General features: G+C 35.2%; 1 protein-coding gene across 7 annotated transcripts in view; it reads right to left on the bottom strand.

Moving 5' to 3' along the window:
- The window catches only part of Sbf2 (SET binding factor 2), a 401,965-nt gene that overhangs the window by 12,449 nt on the left and 376,951 nt on the right, over nucleotides 1-12,565 (bottom strand). For all 7 annotated transcript variants that reach the window (XM_078046492.1, XM_078046499.1, XM_078046494.1 and 4 more), the window contains one exon: nucleotides 1,181-1,307. In XM_078046492.1, coding sequence (XP_077902618.1) covers nucleotides 1,181-1,307 — 127 coding nt within the window. The remainder of the gene's footprint in view (nucleotides 1-1,180; nucleotides 1,308-12,565) is intronic.

Genomic DNA, 12,565 nt, shown 5'->3' with positions numbered 1-12,565 from the left:
ATGGTAATTCCATGAGTCAACAAAGGTCTGAAAGTATAAACAGGATGGGAAGTGGTCTGACCAGTGTTGTCTTCCTTACCAAAAGTATGAAATATCATACTAGACAACTGTAATAAGCACACCCTGGAAAACAGTATTTCATAATTTCAGATTTTAAACTGAGAACATTAGTAAATATTTTGTCACTAAGAGTCCTCCTTGTGAATATTCTGGTACATCTAATGTACTGATATCACCTTTTTAAAAATCATGTGTATTTTTCCCGGCTCCATAACAACACAAGAAGAATATAAAATCCCCATTGGGAAATGTTTTCACTGGGGCTTTCAGAATCTACTTTGTGCTACTACTATAACTGTTACAAATTATAGTAATGATAGTGACATTTAAAATTTGATGAGTGCTTACTATGTGCTAGTGACTGTGCTAGGACATTTACAACTATTTCCTCATGTTATCATCATGGTCCTAAAGGGTGGGCTATAACTGTCCCCATTTTAATGATGAAGAAGCTGAAGCTCAGAGACATACCCAATTCCCCCAAAATACACAGATGGTAATTGGCAGCAATGGAATTTAACCCTGGTTTATTTGTTTCAGAGTTCCCAGTGTTAGCTGTTATTCAAACAGGTCATGTAACCCTTCCTATCAAAGTGTACCATTGGAAGAAAAAACTGAGTCAAACATTTTTCCTAACATGGTATCACTTAGAGGTATCAAAATAGTAAGCAGATTTAACTTTACAAAGGTGCTACAGAGGAATGAGCATCTACTGTTCTTAAGAACTAACACAGACCAATCTCAGAATCTTGCAGTTGTTCATATCCACTCTACATTGGTAGTTTGTAGTAAAACCCTAACTCCTAACTGTCTCATCTGGGAGTACTTACATCATTAGAGGTTTTTTTGGGGGGCAGGGGCACCAGGGATTGAGATCAGGGGCACTCAACCACTGAGCCACATGCCCAGCCCTATTCTGTGTTTTATCAGAGACAGAGTCTCACTGAGTTGCTTAGTGCCTCACCATTGCTGAGGCTGGCTTTGAACTCATGATCCTACTGTCTCAACCTCCCGAGCTGTTGGGATTACAGGTGTGTGCCACCATTCCTGGTTTAGAGTTTTCATTAAAAACATGCAAAACTAATAAAAATGGATAGAACAAGGACATATAAATACGTACCATGCTCTAATCTTTCATAGTCAGAATCCAGGAGAAATGTCTTAAAACGATTAGATACATAGTGGAAGGCCAAGAACTTTAAGTAATAGAGATTGAATTCAAACTCAGCTGGATACTGGTTGTGAACCTGAAACAAGGCAAGAAGAGTAAGAATCAAACAAAACAAAAAAACAAATGCCTGCTGAGATCATCATTGGGTTATTCATTCAATAAATGAATCTTCACTATGGGTAGAGATGGGAAGCAGGTGCTCTTCTGGGCATCTACTATATGCCAGCCACCATATGAAAGGTTTTATAAAAAATCTTATTTACTTTTTGCACCATTGTAGGACAGGCATTACTGCTATCATTTTACATTTGAAGAGGCTTGGGATCAGCAAGATTAAGTTACTCAATAGTAACTACTGAGTCCAAATGGGAATCGTGATTTGTTATGTTCAAGTCTGTGTCCACTTCCCACACTACACCATGAGAGGCATGCTGACAGAAAGTAATGTAAGTTAGAGTTCTTGCTTTCCAGGCATTTGTGGTGTTATACTGTGAAATGTAAGAAAAACTGTACTTCAGAATTTTGGTAATGAGAGAACTGGGAAGAGAAAGTGGTGGCTTAAGGGGAAAGTAAGAGATATTTTCTAGACAAAAAGCAAAAACAAAAACAACAACAACAACAAAACAAAACAAAACAAAACAAAAAAAAAAAACGTGTGCAACTTGGAAGGAGCCAGTAGAGAGAACAATTTTAGAGAAAGAGTTAATATAATAACCGAGAGAGTAAGGCCCTGGAAAAGCAAGAATGAAGAGGCTCAGATATAGGAACAACCTTAGAAACAAGGAGGGATGGGGGAGTAGGTAAAGGTATGTTCATATGCCAAAGGAAGGGGGAGGAGCTTATGCTTTTTAACTTTATTTTTCATTTGTAAATTAGGCAGCAAGGTCACTGGACACAGGAACAAGGACAAAGGAAAGATATGAGAGGGAGAGGGCAAGGCAATGTCTGGAAGTCACTGGGTCACCGTATGTCTATAGCATATTTTAGACCAGCTATATTCAGATGCTATGGAGCCTTCTTATATTGGCAGAAGGCAGGATAATGACCTTGTGACACTCCCTGGTCCACTGGGTGATCTTGCTGCTGCAATGTTCAAACAATCTCTCATAATCATCTGAAATTGGTTAAGTTCCAATCATAATCGTGCTTGCTTAAGAGCTATTTCAAATGAATAAATGTTAGCTTTCCTCTCCATGTTTAATTTGGCCATACAGACCCACAATCAATCAGCTGAGGTGAGCAGCCATGTGTATAATATGTTGATTGTCCAACAGAACAGTAGGCATTTTAAATAATGATGTGGATTGATTTATCAAAGTTTATTGTCTGATTAAAAACCTAGTTTTCTGTGATGAGCAAAGTATTTTTTTTTACAAAATTTTCTTATTGGCTTTTTCATTAATCTAAAATTTTAGATTAATGTAAGCAATGTAAAAGAAATTGGTTTTTAGGAAGATTAGAGAGTCTGCAACCTAGGCAACAGGCCTGTACACAGTGAGGCTGTTTCCGGCCTGGTTCTCCATGGTTGGGTAGTGTGTCATCCTCTAGACTGTTAGAATTATAAACATCTGTATTGAGTTTTCTCACCAGTGAAAATGAAGGAATTAGATACCATGGGTTTCCTGTGATTATGGTATATGAGGAACAATTATAAAGTCTAAGTATACTTGAAGAGTTTGTGGTTATAATTAAATAAAACTTAAGTCAATCTGGCACATTTAAGGTTCAACATTTTGCCTTGCAGCATTATCTCTGGGCATAAAAATAAAAGTAAGTGGTTATTAGAATTAGTAATACTTTCTTCTATTTCCATAAAGGAAAAATAAACACAAAATATTTTCTTTCCTTGCTTTGTTAGATGTTTGTATCAACTGTCAACCATGTCCTTTAATACACAATTCTCATTCAAATGCTTGCCCCTATTGATATACAGGTACACTAGAAGATAGCCCTGGGTTAGAACTCCACTTGGCCTAGTTCTCTGGTGTTCACTTCCTTAAGAGGTGCCCAGACTCAAGTCTTCCCCTAACCTATCCTTTACTGCAATATAAAGCTTTCTAGTTTGAGCTCCTTGTTTACAATCAATGGTCATCTTCCATAGAGCCAGTGTACACATGATGGAGATGGGGATGATCAGATAGTGGCAGCCAAGAAAGATAAGGAGACAGGGCAACTGAAGATGGTACTTGGCTGCCAATCATCTGAGAGGAGAAATCTACAGTATACTCAGGCAGGGTGCACTTAAAGGACAATTGCCCCCACAGTGCCTGGAATAAACCTGCAGTTAAAGCCAGCCCTCAGATCATCGTTTCTGGGGAAGAAGAGTTCAGGTTTTTTTTTTTTTTTCTATTGACCTAGTCTACAATTAGTTCTAGAAACACTTATAAAACCTTTTTAAACTAAGCCCCAAATAACACTTTTCTCAATGATTATTTCCATAGAAACCTCTTGCTTCACAACTATGTCTTTTCTTGTTGGTTCTGATAGTTAATATGCTCAGGAATATAATTTTGAAAACTCACTTCTGAAGTAAAGTAGAATGGAAACGATAATGAATGTGACCTTAAGATGAACCTATAGGCATTTCAGGGATCATGTTAGGACCACAAGCCTCCTCGACAAGTAGAAAAAAACCTCTTTCACAGACCACTATACTGAGGATTGGCCTCACCACAAACCCTGCCCTCCATAATTATGTCAGAGAGGTCACTTTTCTGAAGCCTCTGGTACTGCCCCTTCTAGGATTGGAATTGGTACTTAGCATCAAAGGATAAGTGTTTGTTCTTGTGTGTATGCCACAGGGGAGCCTGCAGTTGCTAACTGCCTGGGATTGAAAAAGAGATAAAAAGAAAAATCTGCCCTTAACTGAGGTTCATGGCCCAGTCTACTAGAAATGGAAAAGAAGATGCAGAACAACTTTGTTTTTCACTCTTCAGCAACAGTTGAAGTAAAAAGCATGTGAGAATTTCTCCAGTGGAAAAAATAAGTCAGATGTGCCTGGATGCTGGGTTGATTAGTACCCAGATACCACATTTGGAATGTGATATTAAGAAATAAGAAATTTTTTGAGATGTCTTTCTACCATAATGCAGGGAGAAATGAAGAGCTGATTGAATTCATAAAATGAAATCTGGTGACTGGATTTCCAGTAAGCAAGAAAAATCACTGTGTCTGTTTAGTCCAATATCCTAGGCACTCAGTTTGTCTAGTACATTGGCTTCTTTTCTTCCTTGTCAAGTGGGACAAATGTACTCTTCTGCTGTACCATACCAGGTGGTATCCAAAAAGGCACAGTCCATAATATGCTGATGCTGGAACTGCACTGATTATTTAGTATTATTTTAATAGAAGAAAGGGGATTAGACCAGAGACAATTTTCTCTAAGGACTTATGATATATGGGTGGGTGATTAAGAGTTTAGAGGTTTGTTTACCACAAGATTCTGTTTTAGTAGTAAATAGTATTAATGAGGTATAAGTGACATATAATAAACTGTATTTAATGTGTACACAATCTGATAAAGTTTGACATATATAGACACAACACAATCAACACAATCAAAATAATCAACATGACTCCTCAAAACTTCCTTGTGGGGGCTGGGGTTGTGGCTCAGTGGTAGAACACTCGCCTAGTATGTGTAAGGCCTTGGGTTCGATCCTCAGCACCACATAAAAATAAATAAATAAATAAATAAAAAATTGTGTCCAACTACAACTAAAAAATAAATATTAAAAAAAAAAACTTCCTTGTGTCCCTTTTGCTTCTTCCTGTACTCCCGCTCCCTAGGCAACCAAACACTGGTTTGATTTTGCCACTGCAGGTAGGTCCGCACTCAAACTTTATATAAATGGAATTGAAAGTATGGATTCTTTTTGTCTGCCTCATTTTACTAGGAATAATTATACAGGATCCAATCACATTGTTGGGTTATCAATAATGCATTCCTTTTTATTTCTGAGTAGCATTCTACTGCATAGATATACCACAATTTATTTATTCATTCTCCTGTTGGTGGAAATTGTTTCTCCCCCCGCCCCCCAGATTTTTGGCTTTTATTTTTTAATTGGTTCTGGGGATTGAACCACATCCACAGCCCTTTTTATATTTTATTTAGAGACAGGGTCTCGCTGAGTTGCTTAGGGCCTTGCTATGTTGCTGAGGCTGGCTTTGAACTCACAATTCTCCTCCCTCAGCCTCCTGAGCTTCTGGGATTACAGGTGTGCACCACATGGTGCCTGGCAGATTTTTGGCTATTATAAATAAAACTGCTAAGAAGAGTTATGTACAAAAGACTGATTAGTATGGTTGGTGTATGTTTAACTTTCAAAGAAAAGGCCAAACTGTTCTAAAATAGTTCCATAATTTTATAATTCTTAATGGTAGTATTATGGTCAATTCTTCATACCCCTGAAAAAAACTTTGGTCAGTTTAAAAATTTTCATTCATTAGGAAAGACAGCAGAATACAACAGACATGAGTATGGCAATACGTAAATCAATGGAAGTGTAACTGATGTGATTCTGCAATCACTTGAATCAAAGTGTGAAATATGATATATCAAGAACTATGTAATGTTTTGAACAACCAACAATAAAAAAGAAAGAAAAAAAAGAAGAATAGATGTGTGGTGGTATTCTGTTACAATTTTTATTTCCTAACAAAGAACAATGTCAAATATTTTCATGTGTTTATTTCTCATTAGTCCATTTTGGAGAGAGAGCGAGAGAGAGCGAGAGCGAGAGCGAGAGAGAGAGAGAGAGAGAGAGAGAGAGAGAGAGAGAGAATACAAGCATGCGCAAGCGCGTGCTCTTGCGCTTGATTGTTTTCTTAATGAGTTTTGAGAATTTTTTATATGTTCTGAACACAGTCCTTCGGCAGATACAGCTTTGCAAATGTTTTCTCCCACTCTGTAACTTGTCTTTTCATTTTCTTAAGTGATTTCTAAAGAATACGTTTTTAACTTTCACAGCCCAATTTATCAATTTGTTCTCTTTTATTTTTGCTTATCCCTAGGTTACAAAGGTTTCTTCCTATGTTTCTTCTAGAAGTTTTATGGTATTTCTGAATAAATTTTCATAAGGTGCTAGGGGAATCCCCCTCACCCCTTGGAAATCCAGTTGTTAGGATACCATTTATTGAAAAGATATCCTTTCTTCACTGATTGCTTTTCTATCTTTGACAAAGTAACAGTTCACAGATATGTGTTGAGTCCATTTCTGGACAAACTGTTTCATCAATCTATCTAATTTACACCAATGATCAAAATTTTGATTACTAAAACTTTATAATCAGATAGTGCTAGTCCTTTAATTTTATTGTTTTTCAAAACTGTTTTGGCTATCCTAGGTCTTCTAAAATCCATGTGGATTTTAGAACTAGCTTGCCAATTTCTATAAATAGCTTTTCTGAGACACTGGGATTACACAGATTGCTTAGATAAATCCTACTGTGGAGAAGTGACATTTTAATAATGTTGTATCTTCTATCCCATGAAAAAGAGATATCTTTTGATTTAAATATTTTTAATTTCTTTCAGGGATGTTTTGTCATTTTCAGTGTCCAGGTCCTTAAAATATTTTGTTATATTATTCTATGTTTTTCTGATGCTATTGTAAATGGTACCTTTTTTCTTTCTGGTGCTGCTGGGGAGTGAACCTCAGGGTCTCACATGTGTTAGGCAAGTGCTTGGCAAGTGCTCTACCACTAAGCTTCATCTCAAGTTCCATGGTACTGATTTTTAAATTTCAATGAGTCATTGCCAGTATGTGGAAATATAATTGATTTTTGCATACTGATTATGTACTATAGCCTTGCTATGCTCACTGATTCTAATAATTTTTTCCCTGTAGATTTCATAGATAATCATGCTGCCTATGAATAAAGACAGTCTGATTTTCTTCTCAATGTAGATGTCTTTTATTATTATTATTTTTCTTGCCTTAGTGCTTGTTTAGGACCTTCAATACAATGTTGAATAGAAATGGTAAAGCAGACATCAATATCTTCTTTCTGATCTCAGGGAAAAGCATTCATTGTTTTATTGTAATGTTAGCTGTAGGTTTCTAAAAATACATATTCTCTATTACTTTGAGGAAATTCCCTGCTATTCCTAGTTTCCTGAACAATTTTAAGAAACAGATGTTATATTTTGTGAAATGTTTTTCTGTAACTAATGAGATGACCATAAGCTTTTTTCTTCTTTTTAAGTTTAATTACATTTATTGACTTTGAATGTAAAATCAACCTTGCATTCCTGGGATAAACCCCACTTAACTGTGGCATATTATCCTTTTTATATACTATTTGATTTGCTAACATTTGTTTAGAAAATCTGAATGTGTCTATGATCATCCAGGACACTGATCTACAGTTTTCTTTTACTGTCTTTGTTAGGTCCTAGGTAATGCTGGCCTTATGGACTAAGTGGGGATGTATTATCTTTGCTTCCATTTTCAGGGAAGAGATTTTGTAGAAGTGTTAGTATTTCTTTTTTGAATGCTTAGTAGAATTTATCACTGAACGTAGTCTTGGACTTTTCATTGTGCAAAGATTTTAATTACAGTTTCAACTTTCTTAACAGATATAGGCCTATTCAAGTTATGTCTTTTTTCTGGAGTAATTTGGATAGTTTGTATCTTTCAAGGAATTTGTCTGTTTTATCTAAATTGTTCGTTTTTGACATAAAGTTGTGGAGATGTCATCTTTCTCATTTTCAAAATTGGCAATTTGTATTCTCTTTCTTTCTTTTTCTTTAGTCAGACTGGCTAGAGGCTTATTAATTTTATTGATCTGATAGAAGAGCTTTTGGTTTCATTACTTTTCTTTACTATTGACCACAAGATTTCTAGGGCCTAATGCAAGTGAGTTTCAAATAAATTTAATCTTATCATTATTAAAAGTTGGGAATGACAGGCATCTAAGCCAGAAAATGAAATTTTTTTTTTTTTTTTTTTTTTTTTTTGGTGTGTGTATGTGTGTAGTGCTGGGGATTGAACCCAGGACTTTGTGCATGCGAGGCATGCTCTCTACCAACTGAGCTATATTGCCAGTCCCCCGTAAATTAATTCTATATAAGCATTTCCCTAAGATGCTGAATAGAGTTTTAGGCCTCTCTGAGGCACCATCTAGATTCTGTTGTTCAAAAATAATTTTTCTATTTATCTTGCTGAAGAGAGAGAGAGAGAGAGAGAGAGAGAGAGAGAGAGAGAGAGAGAGAGAGAGAGAAGAGAGAACAGATTTAAAAGACTAAACTGTGTGAGGTGTTTTAGTTTTATTTTCCAATATGGAGTGAAATCTGCCAGTTTTTATATAAGAAGTGAATCTAAAATGGAATTTGGAAAATCATGAATTTACAGGGCCTTATTTTTTTGCTCATGTGCCATTAAGTTTTTGTAAAATTTATTTATTTACTTAAAATTTTTTTTTTAGTTAGAGATGAACACAATATATTTATTTTATTTATTTTTATGTGGTACTGAGGATCGAACCTGTTGCCTCACGGGTGTGAGGCAAGCGCTCTACCACTGAGCCACAACTCCAGCCCAAGTTTTTTGTAAAATTTAAAAAGGCTCATGAAAAGAAGCTATGACTCTAATCCCAGGAAAGATTAATGTTTGGGGAATAACATATGATAAAATAGGACTCAGCTTTGAGGTATTAGAAATATTAAGCTATAAGAGACACTATGTAGAATGGTACCAATATGTGGAAAACTATGGGTACGGTGTAATGCACTAAAGAAAAATAATTAGCTAATATTAAATTTTGTTATTTCACAGATTAAGATTTAACATTATATTGTAGGAATTCTGAGGCACCTACATATAAAGCATGAATAAGAAAACAACTTTTAAATTGAACCTGATTTAATTTTCTTTCTAGAAGTTAATCAATGGGATATAAGTAGGAGCAAATCACTTGCTAAGTGATATATTCTTAGAGTCTTAATTCAAAATGCAACCAACCATTCTCACCTATTTATGAGCAGACCCTAGAAGCCTATGGTTGGCCTGTGGCTCACAGTAGTACAGTTTATGTAAAAGTTTGCATCATCAACAAGCTATGGTCAAGACAGGTTTAGACAAGTCATGCCAGTGTAGAACTATGTCAGGGAAATGAATAATGTGTTCAGAAAACTATTGTACTATATTGTAACTTCTAAAATTAAGGTCTAAAATCTACCTGAATTTTTGTGCTTGGATCAGATTTATTTTTTTATGACAATGCTATTTTCTTAATACGATTTATCAAAAAGATAAAACTTTCTACAACATTTGCAGTGCCAACATTATTAATCATGTCCACAAAAACATATGTAGGTGCCTCAGAATTCCTACAGTGTAAATTGGTATAATGTTGTAATTCTTTTGGTAAGATTTATATTAACAATCTCTAGACTCAATCATAATTACATTTGAATACCAAAATCTATATTTTGCCTTTAATTGTAGCAGAAATGTTTACCTAATTTAAAATGTATCTGATTATTAAAAATATATGTGAAATTCAGAAAGAAATTTTAACTTTGCTTTTGCTTTCTTGTTTCTTTAAAATATAAGATGACAAATCTAGATACCCCAATATAGCTCAGTCAGATATTCAAAGAAGTAAAAAATAAAGAATATAATTGAAAAAAAAAGGATTTAACATTAATTGGGCACAAAGTTGCTTTATTATAAAACAACTTGGATTGTGAAAATAGTGCCAGTTTTCAGTTGAATGGGAATCAGGCAAATGCCAGGAACACTTGAATATATTGTACATCCATCGGCTAAAGCTACTTGGCCAGTATAAATGGATAAATTTTAGAGCAACAATCTCTGTGGAGCAGCTTAGCTGCTCAAACATGAGCTCATAGGGAAGACTTCCATACTCAAAAGGCAAATAGCTTTTGTCTTTGGAGTAGGACCTTGTACAGTGCTGGCATACAGAAATCACATCACCAAGCCAGGCTAGAGGGAGCCAGTTTACAAACTGAATAAACTTTGCAGGCAAGTCAAAAACTGTTGTTTTGTAGGACACAGCAAAAGTTCTAGGATGCTCTCAAAGATATACTTGAATGTTGAAATAAAGAGATTATTGCTTACCCACTTCATGTTTCCATTCATATTATACACATTTTCCCCTTTGATATTGTATTTTAAAAAGAAATTTCAGGTAAAAACTTCATTTTTTATATTCTGGATGTATTTTCCTTTTGAAAGATTTGGCTAAACTGTTTTAAGAAAGGAAGCATCCTGTAATGATATCTTTTGAGCTAAGCCAATTTCTTTTAGAAGCAACAAAAAAATCTGCCAGATGTTGCTATTATGAAATAGTGATCTAGCATTTAAAATTCATCTGACACCTGGATATACTGGCATAAACAATGGCTTTTTATATGATGAGGCAGTTCTAATTTAAGATCAGTGCTTCATCTGTTTTCTTTGTAACTTTATTAGTACTAATGGACAAGTCTAGGCACATGTCCATGGATTGCCTTTTGGCATTCAGCATGTTAGAAATGGTTAACAAGCTGGGAACACATTCTACCCAAGGACAGTTTCGCTTGCTGCAGTGTAATTCTGAACTTATTATTTTTTAATATTGTTGGACTTGGTTCCATTTTTTGTGTCCCTGAGAGACTGAGGACAGCACTAACGTGAATTATCTGGCAGAAGCCAGAATCATGTAAAGCACTAGTGTTCACTTGAAAGGTATTCAAAGAAGGCATTTTCTAATGCCTGAGACCAGTATGTAAGCAATGATGAAACACTACCTTATAACTAAGTCTGCACTATTTGTTAAGCATAGACTTCTTAGGTTCCTCTGTTTTCAAATGAATAAACAATCCCTCTTCAGCACAAAATAATTTGCCTAACCAAAGCTGATAACTATTGCAGCCAGGCATCCTTAAAATACTGCAATTAAGATCACATACTCCTTTTGTCATGACTTGTCTTCACCCAAGTTAGTATGTATGAGGTACCAAGTCAAAGGAGGGTTCAGGCAAATTTTTTAAAAATTAATTTTAATTATAAAAATATTTAATTCAGTACAATTGGAACTGAAATCCAATATTGCTTATGAAACATTTATTTATAAAAACTGAGCTTTTGGGGCTGGGGTTATAGCTCAGTTGGTAAGAGTGCTTGCCTCGAATGCACAAGCCCTGAGTTCAATCCCCAGCACCACACATATGCACACACACATGCACGCACACACACACAAAAGCCAAAATGGATTTAGTCTAATTCTTTTTTTAAAAAATATTTTTTAGTGGTTGATGGACCTTTATTTTTTATTTATTTATTTGTATGTGGTGCTGAGAATCTAACCCAGTGTCTCACACATGCTAGGCAAGCTTGCTACCACTAAGCCACAACCCCAGCCCCACCCCACCCCGTCTGATTCTTATTAAAATAAAAAGTCTACATGGATACTTCTACCTGCTATTCTTCTCAATGACTTTATGCCTCCGAGTCAGATTTATGGGAGATGTGACTCTGATGTTTCCTCATTCGGTTTCTGTTCCTATATTCTCTTTAATTATAAACAGCTTATTAAGGCAAAGACACTAAAAGAAAGTTGATGGTTTCATCTAGTGTTCAACTGATTTATCAATGATATGATCTCAAGGCAAGGGTAAAAATGGATTGTGTGTACTTATTCAGAATCTAAGCCTCAAATAAAAAACCTTCTGAAGAATTTCAAGGGAACTCTTGATGAGGTATTGACTTCATTATTATATTTAAACTGGATATGAGGAAGAATGATCCTTTAGGAAATGTGAACCCATTGAAGGTTTTTGTTTGCCCTGAATATTTTTGCCCTGGGGAATAATAGTATCTGAGCTTTCAGAAGATTACATTAACAATCTGACTTAGGATATTCTAGATGGTCTTGATCAAGGGTGTTGAAAATATGAAGAGAACTTGTAAAATTGCATTAATATACTGATAATACCTATTTACTGTTTGTTATATTCCAGAGACTGAAATTATGCTGTGTAAGATACTAGAGGTGTGAAAACTAATATGACAAAGTCCCTGTACACAAGACTTCTCAGTCTAAGTAGAAGACAAGACATGTATACAAATAAATACATTATTTTTTAGTCTTATAGATGCTACCAAAGAAGTCTGTATAAGACTCATCAGGAATATAAATGAGGGAGATGAGGGAAAGGTTCTAAGAATACTGAATGGTCTCCAAATTTCTCCCTCATCTATTTGCCAAAGGAATATGAAAAAGGCTAATAATATTCAAACAGAAAACAAAGATACCATTAGCTGCAAAGAGTTTAGAAGTATAAATTCAACTGTGTTATCAATGTCCTCAGATGCTGCTTGG

The sequence above is a fragment of the Ictidomys tridecemlineatus genome, chromosome 4 (genome assembly GCF_052094955.1).
Source record: "Ictidomys tridecemlineatus isolate mIctTri1 chromosome 4, mIctTri1.hap1, whole genome shotgun sequence".
Lineage (NCBI taxonomy): Eukaryota > Metazoa > Chordata > Mammalia > Rodentia > Sciuridae > Ictidomys > Ictidomys tridecemlineatus.
Note: the sequence above shows the minus strand (reverse complement) of the source record. Positions and strands in the feature narration are given on the sequence as shown.